Source organism: Astatotilapia calliptera, chromosome 9 (assembly GCF_900246225.1).
Source record: "Astatotilapia calliptera chromosome 9, fAstCal1.2, whole genome shotgun sequence".
NCBI lineage: Eukaryota > Metazoa > Chordata > Actinopteri > Cichliformes > Cichlidae > Astatotilapia > Astatotilapia calliptera.
In genome coordinates, this window is record NC_039310.1 from 22801249 (window position 1) to 22828754 (window position 27506).

General features: G+C 40.3%; 1 protein-coding gene across 1 annotated transcript; it reads right to left on the reverse strand.

The window, feature by feature from the left end:
* Positions 1-345: 345 nt before the first annotated feature.
* Positions 346-27036, reverse strand: LOC113029256 (F-box/LRR-repeat protein 7). Its single transcript, XM_026180032.1, has 4 exons — positions 26359-27036; positions 21325-21414; positions 3545-4162; positions 346-2609 (listed from the first exon to the last, which is right to left on the reverse strand). Exons 1-4 carry the CDS (start codon positions 26393-26395, stop codon positions 1873-1875), a joined length of 1482 nt encoding a protein of 493 aa, XP_026035817.1. The 5' UTR covers positions 26396-27036; the 3' UTR covers positions 346-1872.
* Between the last annotated feature and the right edge of the window lie 470 nt (positions 27037-27506).

A 27506-nucleotide genomic window follows, 5' to 3' on the forward strand; every position in this document is an offset into this window, starting at 1 on the left:
GTCCTCACACACAAACAACAGCAGCTTCAGAGCTCTCTTAAAAGCCAAAGAAAACCAGCTTTTCTCAGTTGCACTGTGGTTGCACTGTGATCATAAAGTGATGGCCACAGTCGGCAACAACAGATTAGATTTTAGATATTAGTGTGAACAAGACGTTGACTGGGTATACCTAACAAATGTGTACAGGTTATAGACAGGTTTGGTTTATTCAGTTGAATTAAAACAGCACGCATGCTGTTTCTTTTAAGTCTTAAAGGGGAATAGCACGTTACACGCCCATATATGGCATTCTCAGATATTCTCAGTCACCTTAATGACTCATAAACATGCGCAGGCTAGGAGGGAGTGGATTTTTACATGAAATTTATTGGCACAGTTATAGCAGCAATGTGTTCTTGTTTATTTTCAACACTGATCCCATTCCTATTTTTCAGTAAAAGCCCCTCTCAGGAGCAAACGTGCTTTCCAAAAAAAAGTCAGTACTACTTTTGCAAAATGTAAACAAAAACATTGTGCATTGATTTGCTACGCATTTAAACTCCACATTGCAGTTAGACTGGTACAAAGACAACATGGTTCCTCCTGTCTGTGTTTAAACGTTAATGCTCCTTGCAGTTCATGGTTTCTGGATTCCTCTTGCTTAGATCTTAGATCTTGCTCCTCCTGCATAGATGGTTACCGTCCCTCATGTTTCCACATGTTCTGTGTGCTCTGGATGTTACCTTACCTGTCTGCCTCAGCATCCAGAACCTCTCCACTCCTCTTATTTATTTATTTTTGACCGCATGCACACAGCTAATTAGGTTCATTACCAAAAGAGCATCTTGGAGAGTCTTTCAGAAGTAAAGAGAGTTTTTAACCACTCGTAAAAAAGACTAGATAGAGATCTACTTGAACTGTTTAACAACAGCAGTAAGGAATATAAAAAAATGCAAAGAACTGGAGGATTTCATTATTGAGATTACATAACAGCCAACATGCCAGATTTCTGGATACTTTCTCTGGGCTAAAGAACTGAGGAACCATCCAGCAAAGTTTAAAAGGAGCTGGAATCCATGTGGGATGTCCGACTTAAGCTTTCTGTGGAGGCATCAGTAATGATATTCAAGAGAGGCCCAAACCACATCCTGCACATATTACAGCATGGCTCTGTGATTAAACTGAATGTCATCCTTGCACAATTAAACATACTTTCTATGATTTGCATTTTATTTACATTTTATTGTATCCCGGCCTTTTTGGAAACACTGTTTGCTTTACTCGTGACATTTAACTAACACAAATGCATGTGGCAAAATGCTAAATATAAGAGTTTGAGCTCAGTTGAAGTGATTGTCAGCGCAAATGCATAAAGTGCGTATGCACACAACACAAAGAAAGTGAAACTGACTATAGTCTAAATCACCAGATCTGCTTAGCTGCTGCTACATTCTCAGTGGTTTAGGATCAAGAGATACTTGTTGTTCAAGAATAGCTGTAGAAATTATTACAATGATTATGTTTCAGGGCCTAAAGGTGACAATGACTTAAAATAAAATAGATATTACAATACTTTTAAACTGTAACACAGCTGTACCCAGTGCTCAGTGTTGTAGCATGTTATTACATTGCAAACTGTGATGTTGGGGGGGGGAGTAATACTGTACTTTTCTGCCTTTTTGTATAGATAAATATGTTAAATACATTCTGTGGAAGTATTTTCAAAGGATAGCATTAACAGCCATCAAGCGAATTTAAAAAGACAAATTCTGGCCAGTATTGCACGCCGGTTTTCAACTAGCTCTGACACATCAGCCGCTGAACTCTGCCAACACCATAGCAGGAATATTAGAACATCCACTTGTCAGAAGACCAGTCCAAGAACTCCCCGTCTCAGTAGAAAGCGGGGTTTGTGTGCTCGATGACGCAGCGCCGACAGTGGCGTCTGACGAACCGCAGAGCCTCCGGTGACACCTCGCAGTCCTGCACGTTGAGCAGCTGCAGCTCGCAGCAGTTGGCCGCCAGAGCTTTGAGTCCTCTGCCTGTTACACTTTCGCAGGCTCTGAGACTGACTCGCCTCAGGCCTTGGCAGTACATGGCTAGCTGCTCCAGCCCGCTGTCCGACACCAGCGGGCATTTACCGACATCCAGAGACTTGAGTCTGGGGCAGCTCCTGGCCAAGTGACTCAGGCCGTGATCCGTGAGCCCCTCGCAGCCCCTCGCATTCAAGTAGCGCAGTCTCGGGCAGTAGCGAGCCACATAGCGCATGCCTACATCTGTAATGCGGGTACAGTGGGCCACGCTTAAGTAGCGCAGGCAACCCTCTAGGCGGGCGACTTCCCGGAGGCCGAAATCCCCCACCAAGCGGCAGTCACTGAGGCTCAGCTCCCTCACTGAAGGGCAGTGGAGAGCCAAATGGCGCAAAGCTTCATCTGTTAGTCTGGTGCATCGCCGCAAATACAGATGAGTCAGGCGAGGGCAGTGGGAGGCGATAGTTCGCAAGCCCTCGTCCTCGAGGGAAAAGCAATCGGTCATGTCCAGGTAGTGGATGGAGATCTGCTGGCCGTGCAATGGAGACAGCTGGAGTGAGGCCTCTTGGGTTAGGCTGATGCATGTCACCTTGGAGCAGCCTGGAGGGAAAGGAAGCAGAGGTGATTTTTTTCCATTAAAGAGAGTCTCGCTGTTGATGTTGAAAGAACAGGTGTTAATGCAGAGCTCACATGTATGTATGCACATGGATTTTATGTTATAATGCAATCCAAGAGTAAGAAAAGAAGCATTTTCTCTCTGTCTATGTAAAAATGATTTTAAAAGTTCTTATCTCTTATTGTGGGACAGCAAGAAAGAAATTATAAACCAATTAAATTCTCTTATCAGGCCTCCTATTACCATCTGCTGCACTTTCAAGGCTATTTGTGTACAGCCTACAATGACAGAGGGAGGCGGTACAGTAGCCCAACACTGACTCTTAAAAGCTGATGTTAATTGAGTCGCCACTTGATGGCGCCAGAGTAAAAACCTGCTGTGTTAGATTACAGCCAATCAAGCAGAAGAATGAAAATGTGAGCGCAGACAAAGAAAACACAAGTGCGGTCGTTTTTAGAGACCAAAAAGGCCAATTCAATCAAAGTCTGGTGTCTTTAACACTTTGAAAAGGGCTTATTTTTCCTTTTACTACAAAGAGCTTCCTTCCTGCTGCTAATAGTGCAGACCTCGCTCTGCTCCAGTCAATGTTATTTGTGTCACTTCCTTAATGAAAGCAGCAGACCGCTCCTCTTACCCATGTTGAGGTAAGCTCTGCTTTCAGCTAAAGAAAGCCTTTCTTCTCCCACATGGGGACTTAAGGTTGGAAGAGCTTCTCCTGCTCCTCTAATGATTCTACCAGCTTTACAAGAAATCACTAAAAAAGGACTGAAAGGAGAAGTTCTTTGAGGCAAATCCACACATGTGCATGATGTCAAGTAGTGGCCACTCCTTAAGACTTAGAGCTTGCCCAAAGATTCTAATTAAAGTCAGATGGGGTTATTTGCTTTTTACTCAATATGACTTGTCTGTTTCTTTTTACCCGAGAGGTTTAGGTGTTCCAGGTTGGGACAGCGGGATACCACTTCAAACACGGCCTCATTAGAGATGTTATAACAGCCGGCAACCTCCAGGCGGCGTAGCTCGGGGCAGCACTGGGCCACCACGTGCAGCCCCCGGTCAGTGAGCCTCTTGCAGCCATTGACCACCACCGTCTCCAGGGTCAGACAAATGTTCGGGGTGTCTTGGCAGAGCCGGTGGGTGAGGACCCTGATGGCACGGTCGGCATGAAGCAGCTCTCCTGTTAGCTGGATAGTGCTCCACAGCCTGGGGTCCCAAGCCAAGTTGTACCAGCGGCGGCAAACGCGTGCGCAGCGGCACAGCTGGTTGGTCGAAAGGTGGGAGAAGATCTGCAGGAGGGTGTGGTCAGGGAGGAGATCGATGGGGGCGTAGTGGTGGGTTTTCGACTGTCTGGAGCGAGTGTGAGTGCCGGGCTGAGGGTGGATCACAGCGACCGTCTCAGCGGGGGCAGAAGACGAGGACGAGGAGTTGGTCTCGTGGCCGTTGCTGGAGAGAGCAGGTGAGGAGAGGGAGGAGGACTTGGAAGGCAGAATCAATCCCGGGCTCGGGGTGCTCAGTGTTCTTGTGCTGGAATCTAAACCTGAATAAAAACAATAAAACAAAACAAAATGAGACAGAATAATTCTTCTGTTTTGTTTTTTTTAAGTTTTACTTTTAAATGAATCTTTTGGCTTTTTAAGCTAATATTTGAGCTGTTAGGTGGACCAACCAAAAAGGGATTTCCCCTTTGCGATACCGCCTTACAATAAGGGACTCAAATAATTGTATAGTTAATTGAAAGAGTCAACAACAAGCTGAAGTTAAGTTAATCAGTCCCTTTATAATCTCAATCCAGGACATTACAGTAGATAATTGTTCAAGTAAAGTTAATAAAAGTAATTAATTACACTTAGGAGACAAAAACTGAAGGCACTGGTATGTAATGTGTAACTACAAAGTAACTGTAAGTAAGTAACACAAAAAGAGTAGCTAATGTTAAAGAAATGAGAAGTTACTGTTTTGTGACGTTCAACTTTTGCAATTAATCAGGAATGACTCATGCAGAAAGTGGGGAGTCCTGTTGATTTACAGATAATTATGAAATAATGGCAACCTAATGACTCACAATTTCTGGAAGTCATTATCTTCTAGACGGGTAAGGAGTTATTGAGTTAGAACATTACTAATGAATGACTCATTAACTGGTTGTTCCTGTTTTGTTGGTGTGGCTGTTATGTTCTCAGGAGGTAGAGCGGGTCATTTACCAATCAAGAGGTCAGTGGTTTGATCCCTGTTTACTCCAGTCTGCATGTCCAAGTATTTTTGGGCCAAATGCTGAACCCCGAGTGTTTGTGTGAATGTTAGAGAAGGCGCTTAGGTATCAAAAAGATGTTAAAAAAAATGTAAAAAAGTAAATAAATATAAAATGCAAAATAAAATTTGAGAAAATAGAAAAAAAGCATGATTTGTTTTCAGTGTTTCCAGGTATTTCTGTCTGTGATAATGACGTGTTTCCAACGATTTCCAGTCTTCTTATCTGAAATTTGTGGGAGACACCTGATATCTTCTGTTTTCTCGTTTGTGTAACGCGTCGTGATATTTTTCAGTAACACAGTCATGTTACATTGCAGTTACAATTATGTCGTTACTTGTGCTAAAACCCATCTGTTATCTGCGTGTTTTCTTCTTGTGTGTGCACTTGCGCTACAATTATCTGATTTTAGTGGGCGAGAGGAGGAAAATTGTAGAGTCATACAGCGATACAGCTTCTGAGGCGTGGTGATATGGACATTATTTTTATCTGATGCATCGGATGCACTGAGGAGTGATAGTGGGGTCTGTCTCTTAGCCGTTTTTTATCTTTGTCTTGTTGTCGGCTTTGTGGTCATATGTGAAAAGTACGAGAACAATAATATGTGTGTCTTTATTAGGAAAAGGATTTGTATCAGTGTGTGGTTCGGCAGACTAAAGGTTTATGTTGTTAACTGGTAAATATGTAAGGGGGCGTTTGAAGTATCATATTATGCACTAATGAGAAAGTAACAGTGTAACAAATTACTTTCTCTGGTGAGTAATTACGTGATGTACTGCATTACAATAACAAGTAATGTGTACTTCACTTTTCTTGAGTAACGATCCCAACGCTGCCTCACAATCTCTTGTTGAGACCTAATAATTCTACTGTAATCAGATTATGACATCGATTGAGGTTTTAAGGTCTCCGAATCTACTAGTCCTGGTTTGAAGAGTGCATTCAAGATATAATATATAAAGGTTGATTCTGTTCATCTGGGCATAGCGTTTTCAGTTTTTCACAGTGATATTTGGTACAATCCAGACGTTTCTTCATTTTTTTTCTAACACATGGCCTTCTGTTTTGTTCCCCAAACTCTCTAACTAACAGTAATGACATCTTCATGCTTTTATAGAGTCTCCCAAAAACCAAATAACACTTGATATAGTTCCAGTAGCACTAATGGCAGCCATTATACCTTCATATGTAAAGAAAAGGAATATCATTAGTACTGTATATGAAACCTTGCTTGATTAGAGGGAAGTGATGTACTGCATTCTACATTTGCTAGCTATTATCAGAATAAACAGAATAAGAATAAACAGATAAAAAGTTGGAAAAACTGGTCGAGAAACTTGGAATCCACAGTTACAGTACTACACAAGCTTTTATCATCAGTGAAGAGGCGTTTCCATGGATCCTATTATCAGGTTTTGGGATGTTTTTGGAAAAAAGTGTGTCACATTTATCTGCCAGGCGTTTGGGCAGCACACACAGTTCCTCTTCATCAGATTAACTCTGCGGCTTCAAAGCAAAGCAGATGAGGAGTTTGGTGCCTGGTCTGACAATATATGGTTAGCCCTGTGTAAACACTGAGGCCCTGACAGATGTGCACTGATTGCTGCCGTGTCTGAAGATGCAGCTGTGAGAAGACGAGGCTGGATCCCATCACTCTAGCGTGAGACGACAGAATCCTTTGTCAGCCAGGGCGCTGAATCTGATTCCCGGGGTCGAACTGTCGCACTGGGACACTGAGCGCTCTCCTCTGATGAAGTCTGCAACCCTCCAATCTATTCTTTACAATCTTGAGGATTTTAGGTGGACTGATAGTCATCACTAAAAACATTCCAAGAAGTCACTAGTATGATGTCACCCACAGCTGTCCAACCATTAGTACTAATCTGATTGACCTAAAAAGTAACAGTATGTGGTGAAAAAGGCAAGCTAGAATGAATCGCGTCACAAAGATTGCTTCCCAATAATTTGTTTAAAAGACGATGTCTCAGTTTTGGACAAAGGTTGTTACTATAACAAGATGAGATTTTTTGCCTTTTAACAGCAGAAATCCACTTAAAGCTTTCTGGGCTGTTCAAATGTTCCTGCCTTTATCCATGCTTTTTCCTGTTTAGGGTAGAGTAAGCAAAAGCTACTGAGTAGCCAGTTGTTTACGATTTGTTTAGGTGTCAAGCCAGCTCTGATTTATGCTTCCATCAACATCAGAGCTTTTTGGGAGACTCTTTGATGAGCTTACCTCATGAAAATGAAGCACTTTAGTCTTAAGCGAGTCTAAAGAACGGTAAAAAATTGAATGTAGGCTTTTTTTCGATGTAGAAATTTCCCACCAGTGGGATAAAGAGAGAATTTCTTATCTTGCTAATATGCCATTTTTATTCCAACGAAATGTTTTTTTAAACATTTTTTCAGAAGTTCAGACATTTTACCTTTAGTTTATCTGCTTTGATGCAGCTGATTAATGGTTTGTAAATTTTCTAGGCTATAAACATTCAAACTTGTGAACCACCTGAATGCCCAAAAATTTGTAATTAATGACAAAGCAGAGGACGCAAGTGCATAGAATTCGGCACTATTTCTTCAGGAAGCAAATTCCAGCTGTCTCAACATTCATCCATCCATCCATCCTGGATCCTATCTCAGCACTTAGTGGGTGAGAGGTTACACCCTGAAGAGGTTGCCAGTATTTAGACAACACCGTGGAGCTAATTTCCTAAGATATGTGGTGACTGGTTGTCTTACAAAAGCTACATTTGAATGAATTCTCTTTACAAACATTGGGCCCAAGAAGAAGAGCACAAATGTCCCCTTTTCTTCTACAAGAACTTTTCTAGGAGCCTTTTGTAGGAGCTCGTGAATTAGCAGTGTGTGGTTATAGACTCATACTTCTAACACCCAAACATTCATTAACTATTTTCTAAAGGGTCCGTCTACTACTGAGGTGGAGTCTCGTATTTCAAAATCCGAAACTACTGGTCCAAGACAAACTCTGAGTAACTGAGTTTATTTAAGAAAGCCCAGTATGTCTGTAAGATCAATATCAGGACCTCATTTATTAGTAATTCACATTATGGAGATTACTGAGCAGAATTATCAAAAGGTCAAAATAATACCAACAGTCATACAACACCCAATACGTCACAGACGGGCTCACAGCTATCTGCAGGATCTGAGACAATATTTTGGTCAAAAATAAACTTGCAAAGTCTGCAGGTAAGTGGTGAGGTCGTGACCTGTACGATTGTTGTACTTCAACAGACTATTGACAAAAAGGTGATTTCCATGTTAACACTGTCTGCAATCTACAATCTATATTTAAACTCCCAGTCGTGTGAACTGAACTATGTTGGTTAAAATGAAAGGGTAAGTCAATCATCTGCTTCTGCACAGTGTGTCAGCATGTGCAGTACATGACAAATAGACAGCATCCTGTCTGCCATGTGGATTTGTGCGCTGGGAGAGGTGGGCAGTGACACCGTCCTTACAGTCGTATTTCAGATGTAGATACCAGAGCTTCTGCTCAATCTGCTTCCCATCTCACTTCTGATGACATCCACAGATTCATCCTCTGGGGAACATGTCCTCGAATCCTGCTTTTTAAACTGCCTCTTGTGTGCTTTAAAATTCTCATTCAAATCCAAATCCTGGCCAGATGAAGAGAATGCATCAAAACTTTTCACATGTTGGGCTTTTTTTTTTTTTTTTTATTCTTGTGGGATAGAGTCCACCTCATTTTGGTTATAATGCATCACATTCTTGTGGGTGGTCCATCTATGATTAAAATATGCAGGACTATTCTCTTGAGGACTTGTACCTTTTCTCGGCCAATAGATTTCTCCAATAACAATTCATTTTTTAGCTTAATGCAAAGGATTTAATGGTCTGACGTCGTTACAAACACCTCATCTATTTTGAATTTCACACAGCTGTCCAAATATGTCTCAACAATAGTAGTGCTGTACAACATTCCCACAATACCTAGTGACTGTTATTTTTTTTTTGCATAATTTGGCTGCAACCCCACACCATGCAGCACAAAACTCTATAAATGTGAAAATATGTTTAACTATCTTCCAAAAAAGTGAAGTTTCACTTAATAATGGGAATGAAAAATATCCTGATACTGTAGTAAATCTTGTGATGTGAAAAAAAATGTATATGTGCAAGTCTTGCGATGAAAACATCACAGCATCCAGGAGAAAATCAGATTTTCCATGAAGCTGTGTGCAGGCATTACATAGACACATTTTGTGAATCATTAGTTTTGATGGATGAATGAGGCACCGCTTTATTGTCCAAATCCTAGCTAATGCGATAGATTCAGCATGCAACTCATCTGCCACTGGCTAAGGAGCAACTTCCAAATTGCGTAATTACATGTGTCACTGATCAGAAGAGCACTCCAAGTCCAGGCTACACCCAACCCCTTTAATCTGAGACACAGTTTCAAACAGCTGGTGGGAAAAGTTAAGTGAAGTCAGCTTCGCAGTTGCTTAACTGTGCATGATTCTGGATAGCTAGCATCTGGATTACTTTAAGGAAATCCAGGTGTTACAGTTGTCTATGTTTTTCAGCTGAGTGAGGATCTTGTTTATCCGGGTATCACTGAAGACTCGAATGATCTCATTTCTGATATTTTCCTTCATTTTCCTCTAAACATTTTTCACATCCATCTGGTACCTGAATTACAAAGTATCACAAGATCCCCTTGTACTTCTTGTCTTCTGAGGGATTCATGCAGTTCATGCAATGCATTTGCAACACATATTCTTCATACTTTCAAATGTTAGGGGTTTGCGAATACAAACACAAATAAAAGAAACAACATGAAAGCACTTGAATGGTCAGTCAAGCACATAGTTTGAAAGCCCATCAGGCGGAATTTGCTATACAAAAACTTGTGGAATGAAAACATTGAAAGTTAGAGCCTGATGGGGTCGATATATTAACTGTTTGCTGATATATCGAGACCAATTTAAAAATGACAGATAAATGAAAACTTAAAAAGAAATGAAAGTAAAGAAAAAAGAAAACTTTAAAAGTAAAAAAGAGACACCCTTCAACCATGAGTGTTGATAGTGCATAGTCTGTCCACCAGAGGACACTCTGCCACTTTCCTATCCGGTCTTTAAGTGATGACATATCAACCCTTATTGCAGTTGTTCTCCTGACTGAAGTTTGGTCCGTTTACAGCATCCTGTCATGCGATTGCATTTGTCCCTAACCATCAGAAACACCCTCGAATAACTTTTACCGAATGGCTTCAGCTTTACTGTGCTAATGTGTTCATATTGTGCTAACCATAGCTGTGTAGCTAGCCACCAGGTAGCACACCATTATATACCAGCTAGCCCAACTTCAGTAACCCTACAAACGTCACTGCTGTTTAGTTTTCTGTCTTCATTTATCTCGAAAGTGATAGCAGAGCTGTACATTTTAATTTTTTTCAGAAATCCCTCAGTCAGAACATTAACAACAATCACAGCTTATATTTCCCTTGCTAGGTGAAGCCAGCCTGGAGCTTTCAACACACTCATTAGTGGACCTTAAGATGGAACTGTTTTGTAATCTTCCTTTCAAAGAGGTCAAGAATGAGCTTTATGCATAAGCCAACATGGATGAGAAGTCCTAAAAGTGTTATGGAGAAAATTATAACAGCTACTGGGCTCACATGTCAAAATATTCTTCGCTATGACAACAAGAAAAACTTTCCTCTAATAAGGTCCATCTGAAACAGCAGAAGGTCTCTAGAAAACGTGGATCTCTTCAGAAGGTTTACTTGCAACTTGCAAGAATAAACTTTCCTGTAACTTCCAGTTGCAGCTTTACGAGTTAACCAGTAGTGTCGTGTTTTATATCTCTGTATCATTGCAAGCCTATCATTAGCAGAACAAATACTATGCAGCTGTTAAAGTTCTCTTGAAGTCACTGCAAGTGCAGATGGTGGAAGATTCAATTTAGTTTAAGAAATCAGAGAACAGTGGAACATCTGGTCTTTACCCTGGGCAAAGAACAACTGCACAGTAATGAAATGAAAGAGAAACTCATGCATTTTGAATGCACATATAGCCACAGCATGGCATACTTGGCTGAAATCATTTGCCACAAATACCCAAATCTGTGCTGATCCATGGCAGTGCCGCAGCAGGATCTCATTAACGTCAGCTCAGCTTCACTTCTAAAGCACATCTGGACTGTGCTTTGATACCAGAAGTTTAATGTAAATCAATCGGAATGATCACTGAAAAGACACCGTGCCTGGATGATGAAGAGGCGCAGCTGGCTATTTGGAGTGAGGTCGACTTAATAACAAAATCCTGATTAATATTTTTCTTTAAAGTAGCACACAAAAACAGATTTGAGGAAATCAGCTGAAGGCTTTCAAAAAGAAAGCAGGAGCAGTGGGGAAGGAAAGAGGGAAGATAAATTGGCAAAAGAGCCTGCAGACTTTACCAGAGACAAAGACAAGTGCACGGGCAGGGTCAATCCAGACTTTGACGCAGTCTGGTCATAAACTAAAGCTATAGGGATTCTACTCAGGATCTTGCAGTGCCGTGAAGCTCTGCTAAGACCCTGTCTGGGGCTCTCAGGATTATTACTGCTGCATCTGGCAGAACAGAGCAATGCATTACCTCAGTGACATTAGCCGTGTGACATGCTCCTGCTCTGTAAGCTTTCACTGGGCTCCTCCCTGCCAGAAGTGTGAGGGAATAAAAAGAAGCTCATTTTCTACCCATAAGTCAGGAAATCAAACCAAAATTAATTCAAGAGGAGTAACACGCCAAGAAGAAGTATCAGCTAATAAAAAACAACCAGGCAGCAGAGAGTTGACTGAAAAAAATGCTATTGATTTATCAGCACTAAAGGGGCATGTGCTCTAGTTCTTTTCTTTAAAAAAGGAAACATCCAACTGAGAGAGAGGACTGCTCGGATGAAAAACATCTGGGTCTGTCTCAGATTTTATTGAATACATGGAAGTTGATATTACTGTACAGTGTGGCGGCTGGGCTATCAGCAAAGCCTTCACTACAGGAAGTTCTTACGTCACTGCGCAATCTGAAAGACAATGGGGCTGCTGGTTCTTTCACAATGCGCACACTCGGACAGGAAATAGACTTCTTCACTCGGCACAACCCCCAACCCACCTATGCTTCTGGACGGCAGCTTTTCTCACACTCACTCAGTCTTGAGATTCTTTCTTTGCATTTTTCTCTCTTTATTTTTTTTTTGAAGATTTTGCTGCAACAGATTTGGCAAGTACATATGCCAAGAACTATAACACGTTTTTCCCCACAATGCGACTAATTTCCTCAAGGGAGTTTTTCCACCTATTAAAGCCCCTTAAACGTTTCCATACCCTGCTCTCGTCACTTTATAAATCCTCAGTAGAGGAGGACAGCAGACGCTCAGATATTCTACAGCCAGATTCGAACGCGAACTCACTTCTTCAAAAATTAGCTCTTGTGTGTGCGCAAATTTTCCAGAATGCAGATGAAAGTTTGCAGTCCACGAGTGATTTGGCCCAATTCAAAGATGATCTGGCTTTTGGCAAATAATTGAAATTCAAGATGATGTAATTTTTCTTTTTAAAGGTCGTTAAATTGGGATGTCAAGGTTGGGGTGACCAAGTTTGGGGAGTCGTGTGCATGATTTCTCTTTTATGGACAGTTTCACCATTTTGGCAGAGTGTGTGAGTGGGGTTAGAGTGCAACGTGACTGTAAGTCATGTCAAACGACCGAGGAGGGTAACGTAGCTACACAGAGCACATCTGACACAAATGGAAAAGTGAATGCTTGGCCAAATGTTTGATTTGGTTGTGATGAGGAGCAAATGTAATGATGTCATGTGGTTAAAGCAATAGAACAAGGGAAGTGCCTGGACTCTTTGGTTATAAACCCCTGACAGAAAAGGGCTTGGTTGAACTTCTGAAAGAGGTTGTTTCACATCAAAGTCCTGGATACCCAACTCATGGAAAAAGCTGACAAGTGCATTTAAGGAGAAAAAATAATAAAAACACAATTTATTTTACCACAAAATACTTCTGGAAACAGTACTGGATGACAGGATTAACATCTCTCTTTTGTCCATATGCTAAATCTGTAGCTACAGCATGAAGATGATTAGCTTGAGTTAACACACCTGTCAACAGCAGGGCTCTCTCCAGTACTACTGCTTTAACAGTCTTTGTTTTCCTTGCTTTTTACTTTCAATTACTCCCTGAATCAGAAGGAATGGTGTTTCTTTGTAATACACACCTGATGGTCCAGATATGGTAAATGGTAAATGGCCTGTATTTGTATAGCGCTTTTCCAGATCCAGGAAAACCGAGTTAATGAAAAAAAAAAAAACGATAACAAAATAACGCTAAAAACCGATAAAAACCCTGAAAACCATACATTTCACACCCGAGTCTCAACTCTCGCAGCCCGGTACCAAACGACTCGTTGGGGACCGCTGATTTAGAAGATAGGCCTAATTATTCATGACCCCAAACGATGTACAACTACTGGAAAGTTTTTACAGAGGTCAATTCATATTCTGCTACTTTAGATTTACCTGTGACCTCAGTAAACACTTTCCTAAGAGTTTAACTGTGACTAGCTAGCATGTTTCTGGTAAATCTAATTTTTGTGCAAATAATGAAAAATGACTTTGCAAAGCTATTTTCTGGCCTTGTAGTATCAAACTTCCAATAATTTTGTACAATATTTTCAGCAATCTCTCATAAAAACGTTTTCATCAGTTGCTTTGTTTTAGGCCTAAGGCTGTACAGATCATCATTCAGGCCAAAATTCTGAGCTAATATTTTTCCTCCTATGATGGTGACAAGTGTATTTCTAGACCCAAATGCTTCAGATAAAGAAGATGTTTAGTTGTTTTTGCATTTGCGATGTTACATAGTTACATAAAACACGATTAATAAAAGAAAGACTCCCCGAGGGTGGAACAGTCTCCACAGCAATGTTCCTCTCATTTTTGTAACGCTGGAGCTTCAGCCACAACTGACGCTTCCCTGCTTACGTAACGAAACAAACCACAGAGTGAAATGAGGGGAGGGGAAGTCCAATGTGTCAGTTCAGCTGTTCCACAATCGCGGTCATATTGCCACATAAAAGCCCAAATACCCAGGTGGATCATAGTGAAAACATCGCTCGCGAGCCAAAATCTTACAGGAAGCGAGCATGTGTTTCTTCCAGGTGGCATCTTTCCCAACTCCTGTCAAATGTGCTCCTGTAGTAGACCTGATAAACGTGACCCCTGTTGAAGAAAATGGCAAGCACATTCAAAACAGAAGGGCCAGCACTTCCTCCCTCTCAGCAGAGAAAGAGAAGACCAAGTCGTAATCACAGAAGAGTTATGAACTGACTTCCCCCTCCTCCTCCTCCTTCTTCTTCTTCTTCTTCTTCTGTAAACTGCTTTCACTTGTTTTTCTTTTGGAGCCTTGTTCTGTGCTTTTTCGCTCAGATTTCCTGGCTTGTGGAGTGGTAGAAAGGAAGGGGTAGGAGTGAAGACAGCTGATGGAGAAAATCTGGGCAGAATAGCATTGGCATTCTGTTCCTCACTGTGTTCTATCTTTACTAAACTATTTCCAACAAGGATTAAATGCAAACCAATGATATTTCTTATTGCAATCGCTATAGGCTTGTTAAAAATGCCCTTGGATAACTGCAGGCAGCTGTTTTGTGTCCTAATTTAGGACAGTAAAAAAGGTGCAGATACTTGTTGAGGTGGTGAATTTCTGTGCATTAGTATTTCCTTTAATAGACAGTAGTTAAATATCTTCCGTTAAAAAACAGATGTGATGTTTGAGAGGAGGCTATAAAAAAATAAAAGGAGGCTAACACCTTAAATCTCATTTTTGTTGTAAAAATGCCCCTAAGTCAGCGACACTTACGGACATCTCTCTGCAGGATCTGGCAACAATCAACAGGGAAACACTATATATCTGGCTGAGCAAACACAAGGAAATGGGCCAACAGTATGCAGAGTTAGTTTATAGATGAAGTGTGAGGGATCTTTTGCTCCAGGGAGAGCAAAAATATTAACTTGTTGGAGACAGGAGTGAAGCTGTTTAGACTGCAAATGTGACCCCGACACGGCATTCGACCCACAAAAAGGGGGATTATTAGTTTGTAATGCTTTATATGCTACATTGGAGCATATGACTAGTGCATTACACAGATAGCCTAAAGATAGAAAGATGTGAAGTGAGTCATTGTGCTGACACAATGCATCTATCTGGCATACTTGCCACAGGATCGGTGTCCATATACAAACCTCCCACGTACACTAAAGCTTTCGGTTTAAGTGTGTCTTTGTGAGAAAAATCTAGTAGTGCATCTTAAATAGCAGTTTTTTTATGTTTTATTTCATTTTGACTTGTTTTTTTCCAATTCGTTGTATTTTCAGGTTGTTTCCAGACAGGATTTTATTGTTTTAGTTTTAGTTTTTATGCTTTTCAGTTCTAGTTTTAGTCTTATTTTTAACCCGTCACCTTGCTCCATTGCTATATAAAACTACACAGAGCCCCAACCAGTCAGTGTTAGTCTTACTCTTGCATTAACTCATATAGAAACTTTACTTACGTCATGCAGAAAGTAGATATTTATAGCAAAATATCATCTAAAAAAATTGCTTTTGATAACCCTCTAGTTAAGAGCATATAAATTACAAAGTGTTTACAGTACAGCCTTGTACTACAGTGTTGGAAGTGCTATAGAAGGACAGATTAGGTTTTTCCTCGGTACTGTTATCTCTGTTTCTTTGGTCCTTGGCAGACAGAGAGGAAGTCAGCACGTTCATTGTTCCCACCATTCTCCTGTGTCTGAGCCACCTTCCTGGTGCCATTATGTACGAGTGAAGGAACTGACCCCAAACATTGGCTGTTTTTACATAATGAAACTGTGCTACTTCATTGGGTAAACCTTTGGCAAAGGCTCTAGCTGATACAGCAACATCAAAATGGTCTTCAAGAGTCACAGCATGTAGGCTGAACACCTCAGGGTGCTGTCTGTTTAGCGCTTACTATGTCTGAGCCACATTCCTAAGGTACCCGGCGTCCAGCTGTACCAAAGCGAACCCTTGAGGCCCAGACTGGGTCACTGTGTAACCCCTGCTGGGAGATACTCAATTTCATCTCACAGGAAGGATTTACTGTCCCAAGCCTGTGCCTTTCAGTCTGCAACTAATAAGCGATTCAACTGGGTCAGGCCACCACAAAGTTGTCTAAATAATAACTGAAAACAGAGACGTATTGCAAAATCTTGCCAGATGACTGCCCAGCTCAGTTTGTTTTCAAGAAAAGAATGAGTGTGACTTCCTAATGTTGGTTTTGTTGGAATACTTGACTGATCATTGAAAGACGGCAGGCACCAGTCTACTTTCCGTTTGCATACTGATATTATGGCTGGGCGATAATTCAGTAATATGGTTTTCATTAGTTTTTGAGATGATTACAACCTATTTGAAATTCTTGCGATGGCAATAGTTTTTGTTTAGAGAAATATGAAACAGCCCTTATGGGACTTGGTGCAGTCTCCAGCCGTTCATTTCCAGGGTCTCTGGTTTGGATCTGACATACAGTGGCTGTAAAAACAGACAGTATCGTTTGAAAAATAATGTTTAAAGAGAAAAATATTCACCTCAAAAATCTAAAAAAGGAATGCAAACTTGCATAGCATTGGTTGTGAATTAATATATACATCTTTTCCATGTGCATATACAAAGTTTCTAGTAAGGTTAACTTTGGTTGTTTTAATGGTAAGCTAACAACAAGTATTGTTCTAAAAACCTCACTCCTTTTCTTTTTTGGACAGATCATTGTTAAAACCAGATTCATGGATCTGCTTTGTACTCTAGATAGTGCAAAGCAGGGAAGTTCTGGGCAGCCATAATCAGCCCAGCAACAACTCCAATCTGGTCCCCATGGAAACCCTTGGAAAATGTGAAGGACAAAAACTGATACAAATTCAATTTTTCCTGATAAAGGCTTCCCACATGACCATTGAGACTACACCAAAGTAATTAAGTAACAAATAAACAATTAGATAACTGGAAAACTCCTGTTTTTCATTATCCAATATAGAAATGAATGTTGGGGGGGGGGGGGGGGGGGGGTTAGTTACAGGATAATCTGAGGAGCAAGCTAAGAGAACTTTTTCTTTAATTTTATACATTAATTTCCTACAATTTAAGGCCAAAAGGTCATGCAGACAGATTTTTAAAATTAATAATTAGATTAGGTAATTAGATTAATAATTAGATCAGGGGTTAACAGGTGTATTAATATAAATAAATAGTAGTAGCATAGCATAGTAGCATATAAGTAAATAGTAGTAATATAAATTTACCATAGCTAAAGGCTTTACTTTATCTTGTATGACAACTAGCTTATGTTAGCTAATGTTAGCAAGCATTAGATTGGATTAGAACATTTTTATATTTTCTGACTAATATTTTTCAGTCACAACTTAATGACATATATATACTCCTTTCATCCATCTGCAGATGGGTGGAGCCAGAGGGCTGTGGCCTATCACAGCTGTCATAGGGTTTAGTTTAGCTTCATTTATTAGGATCCCTATTAGCCACATCAATGCAGCAGCTGTTCTTTTCCACAGGGGGAAAAAAACTTACACTGTGACAGTTCACTATAAACAACTTACACAGAGACATAAAACATCTTTACAAAACTCCACCACGCACACAAATAAAACAAAGTAAAAAACATAAAATCATAATATCATGTCAGCATGAGCAATCTATCATTTAAGTGCACAGCCAATATCCCCAGGCTTTTTTATCATTTCCTCTATTTGGTCAGACACCATCTCAAAAATGTAGTTTTTTAATAGCCTTTTAAATCCAATTCTGCTGGTTTCTTTCTGTGTCACCCGTTTGGCAGTAAATCTCACCTCTTCACAGCCTGACACAAAACTGTTCTTTCAACTGAATTAGTTCTTGCAACGGGTAATAAAAAAACATCCTTCTGTAGCCCGCCTGGTAGAACAATCATGTCTGTCTCAACAGAAATATGCATTTTTCTACAGTGAAAGGAATCTTTGTAACAACAGCACGAGAGGTCACCAGCCCATCACAGGGAGACAGACAGCCACACGCTTTCACGTTCACACTTAGAGCCAATTTAGAGTTGCTAATTAGCCTAACAAGCCTGCTTTTGGACTGTGGGAGGAAGCCAGAGCACCCAGAGGAAATCCAAACAGCCACAGAGAGAGCATACTACCAGATGACCAGGAGCTTCAACCAGGACTGCTGCGAGGCAGGAACAACTACACCACAGATCTAGTCTGTTACTCTATATTTAAGAATTAACACATGACTGGTGCAGTCTGTTTAGTTAAAGGGCAAATAAAAGTGGAAAACTCTATATTTAAATTCAAATAGGTTTAATTTATTTGGGCACTTACTGGCAGAGCATAAAATTTATGAAATATGTTGCAAAGTTAATATTAGAGATGCTCTGACCTCTAACAGTCTTTTAATCTGCTCTCATAAGGTATCACAATAATATTCCAGCTCATAGCATTCGGTGTCTTTTGGTTGCACTCTTTTATAAATTTATACACCTCTATAAATGTTCCTGTATAACCAATGTTTTCCTCTTTCATTGTGTTACTATGGTGTTTTACAAAGAGCAAAACAATAACTAACTAATGGAACTACATCAATGCAACAGTGACCATACTGCAGCATGGGGACACTGGAGGCCCTAATATGAATACTCCCAGTGTGTGGTGGGGAAACAGCCCAGACTGCTTCCTGATTAGTTTAGTGGACCACAGGACTAGGTGGGGAAGGGCTGTGTAATCTGCCACTGTGTATGAGCATGTGGATGTGGGTCCGTGTGTGTGTGCGCGTATGTGTATATGTGCATGCACATTCATGCGTGTGTCTTTCTAAGGAGGGGGGATTTGACTGTGGCCATAGCGGTTCCAGACCATGTAATTACTCCCACTTAGCATGGAGAAAAAAATAACAATTTCAGTCATAACACAGGGGGGGGAATTATGGTCTGGAAGCCACTGGCTATGGCCTATACTCTCTCTATATATATATATATATTTCTATCTGCACAGGTTGTGCTCAGAGAAGACACATCCAGGACAATTATCGATTTCCACAAAGTACTCTGGATTAACTTCCAGAAGCTGCTCGGTGGACGGACCTTTATGCGTCAGCATTTCCAGCGAAGCCGAATGAGTAAGAGTGATCTATCTTCCTACAATGCACTCTCACAAGTACATCTCAGTGTATTTTTAAAGCAAGATGTGAAACTACTTGGCACAAACTTTGCACAAAATCTGATGTCTCCTGAGGAGTTTGTCTGATGTGTGGTTTCCCCTGTGATCCTTTTTTTTTTCTCTGAGAAACACCTTAAAATCTCCAGCTGAGTGACAGTTATAAAAACACGCTGTAGTTAGTATTTGTTTTCTTGTGGGCAGTGCAAAGCCACAAGAATACTACATTTAGCATGCCAGAGCAAATTTAAGATTGGCGATGACAATGCATGAGAGAAAAAGGGCGAGTGTACTGTAAAAGTGTATGAGCGTGCAAAACAGCCGATGACTCACTGGTCAAGTCTCCTACACAACAGTAGGGAGACCACAATGTATTTGTGGGGGATTTTGATAAAGCTTTTGATCAGCTTTTGATCAGAATTGTCAAGTGACTTTGTGATTACTTCACTGGGGTTTTACATCTTATTCTCACTGTCTGAGTCATCATCTTTGAACGCATTCTGACCAGTGGAAGTCTGATGTCTACAAATCATCGCGATGATAGCGACAAAGATGCTGTGAAGATACCCGACCTGGATAAAGAGTACTGATGAACTGTGGAAAGAGAGCACTATCACAGCACTGTAGTCCCTAAACATGTGGGAGACCACAAACTAAAAATGATGGGTCACTGCAACACATTAGCCATAATAACTAGAGATGCTACTTAACAGAAGCAGCTGCAAGAAATTTAGAGGATATCGACCCTTTTTTTTCTCCATAAGTATCTTCATAACTGCTTTGCTCATACTGAGGCTGCTGACTTGTGGCTTGTTCTGAGCTTTGCGTAGCTTTAGCTTTTCTTGTGATAAGCATTTTCACGGTAGTACTGGTACAGCAAAGAGCTAGCAGCATGTGGCTGTGAGTGCACAACTATTTGTCTGTGCACCAGCACAGCAGTACTGACATTTCCAGCAAATTATAATCAGACACATGGGTGGCTGACCGGCCAGTCAGCAGTCTGGGTCAAGAAGGCTGGAAATCAGATAATTCTGGTCCCTGGCCCGTCGATTAAAAAATAAAAAGCCCATTTAAACCGTCGGTGTTCTCGTCCCTTGTTTTTTGCACTACTGTATTTTTACCTGATGTCTTAGAGTAGGGGAAAATACATTTAAAATTGGCATACAGTCATCCATCACTTTAAAAAAAATGTGGAAAAAGTGTATGATATAGATCGTCCAATGGAAAAGAGCGCCTTGCCTGTCTTCCTCCTGGCACCTCTAAATTCCATCAAAATTTCCGAGTCTTTCTCATTATGTGGTCAGGAACACATTTAATCATGAATAGTCAATAATTAATAAATAACTGAAGTTTTGATAGTTGAGAGCATGTGCGCCAAAATTTTTTAAATTTCCAAAATCTGTAGAGCAAATAGGCTTAAAGGTTACTGGACCTGTGTTTTTGGAATGCACTATAATACTGATGCATGAAAACATTTTCTAAAATATGTTTTTGGTGTTATATTCTGTTCTTTTGACTGACAAATTGTTCCGACTGTACCAGATGGATCAATGTTCGAGACAGCTGCTGACAGCAGGCTTCAAGATGTATCTGCCAGCTGAAAAGTATTTCCAAACCATTAGGGTAAGCACACAGTTTACATTAGTAACACATCCACTCCTGAAAGAGTTCCTATGGTGACTCTTGCAGAGTTGGACGCTTGCCTGGGCAAGCAGGAGGCTGAGGAGGTGAGAGGGAGTCAGAGAGTCGGAGAGGAGTAAGGGCAGGATCTGAGCAGAAGGTGAAGCTCTCTCTTCTCCATTCTTACTCCCCATACCTTCACTGTCTCCAACAAAATCCCTCTCGCCCACCTCTCCCAAGTGCATGCACCTCCCACCCGCCCTGGCAACGCTTTGAGCCTGATACGACCACAGTTTAGATAAGCATTCTTCCACAATGAGAAGCCAGAAGTGTTTTTTTCCCCCCTTCTTCTAAAACAAAGCTCAAGAAATGCCTTTGGTTTCTGGGTTCTGATGGCAGCTGTGAGTTTGTTTTCAATTTAAGGTTATCCTAAGAACACACAGGTTTCTCTCCAAAAATAGGCAGCACAGAAAGTGGATGAGGAGGAAAAAGAGCGCTGGAAGGAGGAAAAGAAGAAGAAAAGGAGGGAAAGAAGAAGTAGGGAGGGGAGTTTGGTTAATGAGCACCAGATGCCTTACCTTCAGTGGTAGCCACATTCTTCGGAGCTTTAGTTGGTGTGTGATCTGTGCTCGAACTTATGTCAGAGGAGATGCTTGAGCTCCCTTTACCTGCAGGGAAGAAAAACAAAAGTGCTTGGACATAAAATATCAAGGTTAAGATAATAAACTGCCTTTTTAATTAAATTTGTAGTCATTTGAGGCAATTTTATAGCCCGCAATCCCCCGAAACTTTGATTTTCAGTTTAATACCTGAAGAATGTTTGCTAAAGATAAGGTGGACTCAAACTTTGATGATGTATATTATACAGTAAGGAGGCACAAAGTGTAGGGAAATATAAATCTCATCACTCTCTGCTTTTATGACTTTTATGTTCCTCGGTTTTGGAGGAATGGTTAGCCTTGGCACATGCACAAAGTATCTGCTGGTTCGTCTGAGTTAGTATCCGTTTTTGACATTTGGAAAAAGAATAAAGTCTTCTAAAATCCCCCCTTCAGCCCTTACTTCCACACAGGACAAGTGACAAAACACAGAAAGAGATTAATGAATGGTATCATCTGCAGCGAGTCAGCACTGTCTCACAAACACCACACCAAAGTGATTTCTACGTTTTCGTTCTAGGATTTCGACTTTGAATTTCTACACAGTCGACTCGTCTATGAGTGCTAAAGTGAAAAAAAGTATATCCTTTTGCATGACTGCCTCTGTTCCCAAAGTACGATAGGCTTCACTGCCATGGTGACTACAGGCTGCCTGTGGAGAAGTTGTTTATGGCGTTTCATTCCTCTGTCAGATCATAAATGCAGCTTTGTGGCTTTCCTGAGAGTAACTATGTGCCTTTCGCCCAGCACGACAGGCTAAGGAGGTGTTCCCAAACAGTCACGCCCACATCAAGCGCAGTAACCTAAACAGACAAGACAGTTCCCGAAATATGAAGAAACTCTCAAAAACTTGGGACGGAAGAAAAAAAAAAGCAACCTGTCTGCATAATGAGCCCAACGAAACAACGAAAGATCGCACAGCTACTTATAAAATAATACAAAACCAATGGAGCAGATATGGTATGAACATGAATGACACTTTGCGGTGACATCACTGAGCTGACACATCTGTTAAAGCTCCCCCCAGGCAACAGAAATGAGTCAGATATTCATGAAGAGCTTGCAGATGTTAATGTCAGACCACTTTTCCCAGCAGAGCATAAAAGGCTGAGTTAACGCAAGCAAATATATTTTGATATTTAGCCGGTTACACAATTCTTTAGCGAGCGAGGAACTCGTGGCTGCAGGGGCTGTTTGGTTGGCATGTGGGTCGGTCTCTGCAAGGCAATAACTGTTTTCTGTCTTTCATTGAAAAACAAGTTTCAGAAAAGCTCCTGCTTCCTGTCTTATGCTTATATAATGTGCTGGTTGATAGTTGCTGCATAGTTACAACCAGTGTGTAATTAATTGTGGAATCACACTTGAAAACAGATGTGGACTAATGGACTGCAGGATTCTAAAGTTTGGGTTAAGACAATGGTCTTAGATACTATCAAGCGATAACAATGCAATACTACCTTAATTTTACGTTACTCTCCTGACATTGTGGGATCCAAGGTCGAAAGAAGGAAAAAACACAGCAAAACCAGAAATATTGTTTGTTTTTTTTATTCTGTGCCTACATTACCCAAAACAGAACTCTATTACTACTATTAGTAATTTGCTAATCTCACACCACTTTGTAGTTGACAGCTGGTTGCTAATTGGCATTCCAGATTCTGGCTGTGTAGATATCACCATCATATATCAGTCAGTTGTATTCATTTGTTCATTTCACCTGTTATACTCAGAGGTGTACACACCACACTTTGCTCTGTCATTGCTACAAATCACCCAATTTTATTGATACTCCACATTCCCTGGTTGCCACATCCACTGCTTGTCTGCCCGCTGCTTTCAGCCCAACCTCAGCATCACTTGAGGAAGCCTATCAGATTTTGTGCAACCCCTCCAATACATTTAAAGACTTCAGATACATGTTTGACAGACTGTTATGGAGAATTCCTCTGGAAACTGATTTATCTAACAGCTGATATTATCAGTCAATATTAAGTATTTGCTAATATATTGGGCCTAGCATTTATAAATGAAGATTTAAAAAGTAAAGATGAGCCAGGAGAAACACCCTTCAAACATTCTATGTGTGCTAACATTGCACAGTTTGTCCACCAGAGGGCACTCTGCAACTTCAGTTGACAATACACGTTTTTAACTCCCCAAATGCATAAACCATCTGATCTTAGCCAAATCAAGCAGATGGTAAACATGTATCTAAAAGAACTACATTAAAAAATGTTAGGAAATACGTTAATGTTTTGTAAAAGAAAATATTGGGATATCAGATACATAAATCAACAAATAGCACTGAAAACAGGTGAAAAGAATCTGGAGCCCAGTGTCTTTTTTTCTGCCAGAAATTTACACTTTCTGCAATAACTTTGGCAAAACCTACAGAACAATGTGCAACAAGTTTTTTTAATATCATGATGGAAAAGCAGCCATTTATAAACTGAGGATGCAAGGGTTATTTTTAGCTGTACAACAAATAATACATTAGTTATTATTCTGGTATATTCTGGTATCAGGTATAATCTTAATTTTTAATTCTGCATTGGATCTATACAGAAATATCTTATGCAAGTGGGTGACATCACAGCCAGGATGCATGGTGTTCCTCTGCATCTGCATCCTCTCATCCCTAAAACGTTGAGCTGGCGGTGGAGATTGTCTCTTCCAGTTGATCGGCAGAAGCTGGCAATGCATAGGAGGAAACAGCACTACTGAACGGGCCTTGAGGCAACATCTATTTACATTTCTAGGGAGTTGCATGTCAGGTTATGGCATAAGTTACAGCGTAGGGTTATAGAAGGGTTTGCGGTTATAACTCCCCTACGGTGTAGATTTAATGCAGAACCATAAATCTACTGTTAAAGGGGAATTCTACTGATTTTACACATCAGTGTTTGTATTACTAGCATATGTATGTTCTGTGAAGGCTGATACATTTTCTGAAGTGATGTTCTTGAGTTTGAAAATTATATAAATAGATAAATCAGTAGAGTATGGGACTAAGAAGGAAGTATGCACCGTAGGTAAGGATTGTTCATTTTGAGCCTGTCAAAGACTTTAATATCACTTCTTATGTTGAAGACTTTAAATCTTAATCAACAAAAAGCACAATTTTTTAACTGTTTGGTTTATTTTGTGCTAGATACTAACTGCACAGTATGGTGTTCTTCAGTCTGGGTATTCTCTGACTGCTGCACAGCTCAAGGACAACTCAACTTCAGCTCTTGAGTACAGGCCTTGAGCTTGTGATAGAATCTGTTCATGTACCTTAACAGACTAAATTCCTAGGTGGAGTTGCTCCACGTGTTATTTTTAACATCATGAATTCCAACCTTTTCTCTGCAGCTATTGACTTAGGAAGAGAGCTCCTTGGAATGTTATTTATACAAACATTTCTGCTCTGAGGTAGAAATAATGTGTTTGGTAAAGTCCGACCACAATTTTTTTCTGAACAAGTAATGCTGAAGATCAGACCTCACATGAGACCTGCACGGCAGAGATAGGTCGTAACACAAAGTTTTTATTTTTGATGATAACAGACAAAAGGCGGGATAAATTCCTGGATCATTAATGCCACATGTTGGAGATTTTTCTGCATTTTTCTATGAGAGCGAACAGATTCTGATTCTGATTGTGGTAACGTCATGAAAAACAAGGTCTAATGTTATCTTTTAGACGGTTCGAGCTGCATTCCTGTAAGCTGAAACAGCTTTCTGTACTTGTCTGTCCGTTAAGTGTGATGTACTCTAAGTGCTTTTTAATCTATGCAATGCAACATTTTTCTTGTCTCGTCAGTCATTGATATTAATATGTGGCTATTTTATTTTGCCAAGTCTAAACACTTGTGCAAGAAAAAAAAAAAAAGCATTATGTCTACTTGTCCTCTGTGAACCCCAGTTTCTGAGGCTCCGCCCAAACACAGCATTTTACAGCATCTGCAGGAAAGTTAACTGTAATTGAAATAAAAACTGAAGTGAAGCAAAAATAAATCAGTGAACTTGAGATGTACAGTCTCAATGAGAATCCATTTAAGAAAAGATTATTCACAGTATTTAGCTGTTTGTGTCTTGTGCACTTTTGACTTTACACAAAAAAATAACATGAAATTGACTAGCATGTATGAAATGGCCTCCAAATCAAACAACACCAGGCTGTGGGTCGTGGACTGCAATCTCTGATACTGGCTCTTATCAAGATAAGCTGGACTTAAGTGCCCACATCTATGAGAACCACCTCCACTAAACCTGAATAGATTTTATCTTCAAAAACAAACGATAAGGCTACAAGAACTTGCTAAGTCAGAGTCGTTATGCAATGTTGAGATCCTATTAAACTGGCTTTCTTTCACTTATATGCTTTTAACTGAAGGCAAACACACAATAAGGCAGAGATGAGTTAATTTCCTTGAGAATAAGAAAAGAAAAACACGAATTTTGTTCAAACTTGACTTTTCTAACACAACAGGCCGCTTTTCAAAGGGATTAAAAACGACCGCCGCCAGATGTCACTCTTATCTTTTATGAATAAATGTGACATCTCTAAAACCAATATAAAATACAAGGCAAAAGTAGCCACCAGCTTTAACTGCACACACCCCAAACATCTCGAAGACATGTGGAGTAAATTAAAGTGTGCATAAAAACAGAAAACGCACAAAGGAGATTAAATATAGTGCACAACTCCGAGGAGATGGTGCTAGTTTTAAGCTAGCTAACTGACGTCTAGGGACAAGCTCGAGGAAGCTACAGACCCAAGAAACTCTGCATTATTTTCTATTTTTAGATGGCCAGGACACAAAAGAAAAAAGCCACAGACGATGATATCACAGCCCCTCTTTTACCCACTAAAAAGGGAGTTTTTCATATATACTTGCATAAAAAAAAGAGCGAGTTTTAAAGTGGCATTCACATAAATGTGTTTAAAAGTAATTTTTGAAGCACTTACCCTCGCTTCCATACTGTTTTCCATTGTTCGCACCCATTTTAAAGAATACATAATCTACGAGCACCAACTCGGGTCATCAAGTTAAATTCCAGAGTAGGCTAAAATGGATTCTTTCCATCAAGATAGCAGGCTATACAGTCAAGAGTTTCGTGTAGGGCCGTTAGCTCTGGCTCCAAATAGTTAATCCAGATGTTGAGCAGAGGACGTCTGAGCATTACGCAAACCTAGAATCCCAGACTTGCTTCCAGCGGTGCAGACTTTCTATATCTGAACATCCACAGGCTCAGAACGGCGAAAAAAAAAAGGACCAAAAAAAAAGGACCAAAAAAAAAAAAAAATCCCGATTGGAGGAGTTTGGAGAAAACTTTGTGAAGCGCCCTAAATGGTAAGCAGCTGTTTATCAGACTGAGTGCGGGCAATCACAGCGGCCACACAACTTTCTGAGGACGCGCAGCTCCCCTCCAACTGGATTTGGATTTAAAGAGACCGCAGGCCGGGGAGGGAGATGTGGAGGTTAAAATAAATAAATAAATAAAATAAAAGCGTACAACATCCCAAAACTGCGCTTTAGGAACATTTAAGTACAGCATTTCTACCTATTTGCAACTTAGCTCGCTCATTTTAAACATTTTTGCACACTTGGAGTTTGCCAACTGTACACGAAGAATCACAGTCCAAGGAATCTACTCCTCATTACTACCAGGTGCGACTTCAACAGATTTATGCCCATCCAGTTAGAAGTGAGGACACATAATCGCTGATATATTCGGAGAACAGAAGCCCACTGAAAAAAGAGAGCGGTTTAACCACATGTTACAATGTTTCTATGAATAGCAGCCGTACAGGTCATTGGATATGCAGAAGTACAGACAGCAGACAAAACCAGTTGTCTGCTGTTGACAGTTGACTTCGTATTCTTAATACATGTTAAATTCCTTTCTAAATGCACATCGCCAGTAGGTCTTCAGGATTTAGTTGAACATTGCACCAGTGAGTTTTGTCTCAAACATTTCTTTTGGAATGTGAAAAAAAAAGTTAAATTTCCTCCCTTTGTTAGAATGCAAATATTTCTAATTCTTTACAGACTACTCACATTTGTGCTATATTGGTAACCGTGTTGGCTTCCGCACAGAAAAAGCACTACTGTG